This window comes from Notothenia coriiceps, unplaced genomic scaffold (assembly GCF_000735185.1).
Source record: "Notothenia coriiceps isolate Sejong01 unplaced genomic scaffold, NC01 NC01_scaffold00031757, whole genome shotgun sequence".
Classification (NCBI taxonomy): domain Eukaryota; kingdom Metazoa; phylum Chordata; class Actinopteri; order Perciformes; family Nototheniidae; genus Notothenia; species Notothenia coriiceps.
The window spans coordinates 1-5,327 of NW_011364458.1; the positions used below are offsets into that span (position 1 = coordinate 1).

Here is a 5,327-nt window from a genome sequence, read left to right on the forward strand (position 1 = left end):
TGTGTGCACACAAGCTCAGATTTTTTTTCTGCAAGTGCTCACATCATGTTTTACACGCTCTCGCATTTTGCACCATATCTACCTTCATAGCACTTGGCCATCAGCTTGAGAATGTGTGTGTTTATGGATGAATGTTGGCATGTGTTTTGTAAAGAGCTTTCAGTGGTCAGTAGATGAACAGCGCTACATGAATGCAGTCCATTTACTTTCTGTAGAAAAGTATAGTCAACCTCAGATTTCAGGTGTATTAGTGGATGCAAGAGCGACAGTTGCCAGAGTCAATATCCACACGCCACAAACCATACACACAGTGACAATGGACTCTGTGAGACATACGTAATGTAATAGGCGAGGGACGGAACTCCGGCGATTATCACTTACGTCACAGCTCGAGACTTTGGGAAAAAGTTCCATACGACTATGGAAAATGTGCCTCGTACTGAACGTAATCTTGTGATTATAATTGACCAGTCAAAGTCAATACATATAAACAGACTTTCATTTGTTTAGTGTATGTTGACAGGTTAGGGTTTCTGGCATGGGTATGAGTCAGAGTTGGGTTCACGTTGCTACTGAGAAAACCTCGGGGAAATGAAAGGTGCATACCTCTCTCCTGATGCCCTGGTTTTGTTCCGTCTTGAGGAAGTTGAGCAGCACCTCTAGAAGGGAGGGGTACTTGCGGTAGGGCTCCACCACGTAACCTGTGCTCGCCACCTGCTGGCCCAGAGTCCACAGTGCCACCTGGTGGAAAGTCAGAGGCAGAATCCACTGAGTGTGAAGCATGAAGCGTAATGTTTGGGATGCATTATCTAGGCATTGTAAATGAACGTATCCAACAAACAACGTTATTTTATATAGATATTCTTATATTCTCCTTATTATGTGTACCTCCTGGCACACAACACTGTTCAAACAGGAAATACCAGAAGCACAATTCACTCAAAAGATGACTTTAAATGTTTCCAGAAATGCCGGTTATGAGTTATGTCAGAACTCGGGTGGTGCTGAGTTGAAATTAGAATAGAAAATTAGGACCAGATGCAGCAGAAACTTTTTTGGCGTACCTGTCGCTTGGCCAATGAGGAGGAGTCCTGCAGCATGTCCATGATGATTGGAAAAAGCTCGTCCATCCACTTCCTCATCTCCAGACCGCTCACCTGACATGATAGGCAGAGCAATCAAAACCCTGGAAATATCATACTATACTCTCCTTTTGATTTTAGAAAAAAAAAAGGGATTAAATAATGACTTTTACATTAAAGAAGCAGATTAGATCTGACCATATTAAACTATAGTCCGTTTCTGTAGAATTTTGATGTACAAAAAATACATTTATTGTTACATTTTAAGGATAGGCTTAGGCGTGGGGTATTTTATTCAATATTGTTATAGGAATAATAGATATCATCTTAGATTTGGGATATAATAATTTAGGGATGGGAACGATTAATCGAATATTAGAATAATTATTCATGTATTCGAATATGAGTTATTAATTTTTTTATTTATTTTTTTGTTTTTGTTTGGGTTGAGTACATATTATCAAATTGAATAATTCAATGTATACGACAGTGCCATAGCTAAATGTGTTAGGTGACGTCTAAAGGTGTGTTTTGCTCCGCTCACCGGTCCCTCACAGCGGGCAGAGCTGCAGGTGCAGGTGCTGATCTCCCTCTCTCTCTCTCTCTCACGCCCGGTTATACTTCCCTCGCGTTTATGTCCAAATCCATCAGATCTATCTAGTTCTAGCTAATGATATGGCTGCTGCCCCTCCCTACACGCAGATCACGCAGACTCAAACCTCATCTTATGCCCAAATGCGGCGCAAATGTGCTCCGCAGTCGTTGCGAGGTTCCGGCACTAACAGTTTATGAGCGTGCTCCCCCGCCCCCTGTCAACACTCGTGACACATGAGTGGCCAGCCTAAACAACAATAAGCACTGCTTGGCAACCGTGTGTGGCGGCAAAGTACATAGACATTTTGACAGGAGAGATTTAGTTTTGCCGGTATTCAACATATTTTACCAGTCATAGTCCGGTAATTATTTACACTCTAAGAAGAGTCCTACACAACAGACATGGCGTCAAAAAGGAGTAATGTGTGGAAATATTTCGACCAGGTTAGTGAGTGCGGTGTAGAGTGCAAACTATGCCAAATTAAACTTATATACATACTATACCTTGCTATACCCGCAACCTCCGTTCCAGCTGAGAGGGTCTTCTCTACAGCTGGCCTGATTGTGAATCGCCTCCGCACATGAAAGCTGTAGGCCTATAGCTGTCAAACTGTGATCAACAGTTCAATACATTTGAGAAATTCGACTTGGTTTCTATACTTATTTGAACATGTATTTATTAATTTCCACAAGTTATTGAAAAAAAATGTTTGGATTTTTTCTTCTTTTTTTATAGGATATGTACATTTCGGTTAACCGGTTAACCGTTTTTTGGGGGGTCGGATATATGAATATACATTCGCTTTCAAATTCCCATCCCTATAATAAATGTGTTTTCAAAGTTTTAAAGGGTGCATTGTAGTAAATTATGTCGTTTTCTGAATTTGCCAGACTGTTCTTCATGTCGTATCGATTGCCTTAACACACTCAATAAATCCATATGACTGATGATTATTTATCAGAATTCTCATTGTGTAAACATTTTCATCAATGTTCAAATGCCCCGATATTGCTGTAGAGTGGTGCAGTGATCATGTATTTTGTAGGACGCCCTGAAAGTTAGCATCACAAGGGCTTCCTTGACAATATTTTGGGACTTTGCGGAATATCTGATCTGTGGCAAACACATGTTTATGATATTTACACATGTTGTTAAGCGGGACGAATCTTCACGTTACCATCACTTGTCAGAATAATTGAAGCGTTAAGCAAAAAGTAAAAAACATGATGCTATTAAATAATTAGCTCATGATTACATGACATTACGACACCACCGCTAAACTATAGGCGGTTACTGATCGTTATGAAGAGTCATTTAGCCACTTTAACAACCGCCATATTTAAGACACATAAATGCTTCAGACGTTCACCAGTGGGATATTTCATTATGTATTTTAAGTAATGGAACAAAACTTGATAGTCTTGTAAGCTTGTGTTTACCACAGACCTAATTTCAGGCATCAAACTAAAACTCGAGAGGCGGTAAGATGCTAAAATGCTAACTCATTTCCGGGATTAATATTCATTCCTACACTACTCTATTCGGTAAAAACATATTGTGATATAAGTTTTTCTGTTTGGATTCAGCAAGTACTCAGCCCTAGGAAAACTTCAGTATTTTTGTGTTCATCTATCACAGCTTTAATTTGGGTCGGATTTGTAGTGAATTCAAACTCTCTCTTCTCTTTTTTTTGTATACCCTACGTTCTCTGGCGTCTTCCTGTGCTGTCCCTGAGCTGAGTCAAGTGTGAACACTTGGTCTACCTGAGCTTCTCCTGCACTCTGTCTGAACTGAGGAGTCCACCTGCTCATAACTGTGCCTTCCTGACTCCTTAGAAGGGTCCATTGCATCAACTGGAGGAGGGTGGAGCAAGGCACACACCAATAGGCAGGACTCTACCCTGAACTAATCACCTCAGAAAAAAGACTTGCATAAAAACTGTTACAGTGAGAAACTCCAAAAATTGAAAATGTGTACAGGGAAAACACTTCAGCTTGAATTTATTGAGGTCTCAAACATCAGCAGCTACAGAATCAATACGACACACTGGCTAAAACTGTTTAAACTTCACGACATTGAGACACTTACCTGGGCCAACTCGCCGATGGTCGCAAGGACACTGATGACCACTCCAGGGTTGGGGTCTGGGTCTTTCAGCTTGAGAATGAGAGCCTGCAAAAAGGGATAGGTAACAGGGGTCATTTTGACCATTGAACCCCAGAGCTATACACAATTTAACTATTCAGAATTATTTTTTGAAAGAGCTTCAAGAATTTAGATTCTAATGGATTTAAGGGAGTCCCGCATATAGTTTTGCAGTAAAATCATATAACATGGTGTTTTTAATGATAGATTCTTATTTCTTGTCATAACTTAACATCTTAAAAAGACAGGTTCCCAAAAGTACTCCGCTCAATTGATGGTCAGTTTTTCAAAAGATCAGTACCAGAAATATACAGTTATTTATTCCATGAATTCTTCTTCCTTTTTTCGAAAACAAAAATGCAACATATCCACTGACAGTTTGTTCTGAGATTTTGAGGGCTTAACAAACCTTGATTTATAAAATCTAATTGTATTTGTTCAGATAAGTCTACATATGTTCCTCTGATGCAACAGTCTGGTTTGCATTGATACACTCATACACCTTTACAATTGAGAACCTGTAGACTTGTACCTTGAGGATGGGCTCCATATACGGTCGTATGAGGCGGGGGGCGTTGGAGACTAGATGACCGAGCATACGAGCGCTCTGCTCTTTGTTCCTGCCGACACCACTGTGCTCCAACTCCGTTAAAATCTGCAAGAAAATTCACAACAGAGACAAGTATAGAGTCTTTATCTCTGGACTACATCTTAAAAGGTGCATAGTGTACACAATAAATGCATATTGTAAATGTTGGTGTCATGGGAGCGGGTCTTAAGTAAGAAATCCTCACTTTGGTTTTATGGAGCAATACTTTTGATGTTTAAGCAGTGTATGATACAAAAGCCTTTGCTGCCATCTAGAGGTTTAACATTGAAACATCAGCCAACAAGTGACCTTTCCAAACAGTACCAACATATAATAATAGCTGTGCATGATGGTAGAATTATAAATGTTTTTAATTATTACTAACATCCCTTTCTTGTAATTAACCAGCTCTTCATATGAAGGACACATTAATGCATTTTTATTTAAAAAGTAAAAAAGAAAAATATATACAGTGGGGCAAAAAAGTATTTAGTCAGCCACCAATTGTGCAAGTTCTCCCACTTAAAAAGATGAGAGAGGCCTGTAATTTTCATCCTAGGTATACCTCAAATATGAGAGACAAAATGAGAAGAAAAAAATACCAGAAAATCACATTGTCTGATTTTTAAAGAATTTATTTGCAAATTATGGTGGAAAATAAGTATTTGGTCAATAACAAAAGTTCATCTCAATACTTTGTTATATACCCTTTGTTGGCAATGACAGTGGTCAAACGTTTTCTGTAAGTCTTCACAAGGTTTTCACACACTGTTGCTGGTATTTTGGCCCATTCCTCCTTGCAGATCTCCTCTAGAGCAGTGATGTTTTGGGGCTGTCGCTGGGCAACACGGACTTTCAACTCCCTCCAAAGATTTTCTATGGGTTTGAGATCTGGAGACTGGCTAGGCCACTCCAG

At 39.6% G+C, this 5,327-nt stretch overlaps 1 protein-coding gene across 1 annotated transcript; it reads right to left on the bottom strand.

Moving 5' to 3' along the window:
* Positions 1 to 554: 554 nt before the first annotated feature.
* On the bottom strand, positions 555 to 4,483 carry LOC104960262 (serine/threonine-protein kinase mTOR-like; the record flags this gene model as incomplete). The annotated part of the gene is made up of 4 exons (XM_010788244.1): positions 555 to 741; positions 1,065 to 1,157; positions 3,766 to 3,849; positions 4,355 to 4,483. Coding segments are annotated over 4 exons (486 nt in total), but the record flags the coding sequence as incomplete, so codon positions are not given.
* Between the last annotated feature and the right edge of the window lie 844 nt (positions 4,484 to 5,327).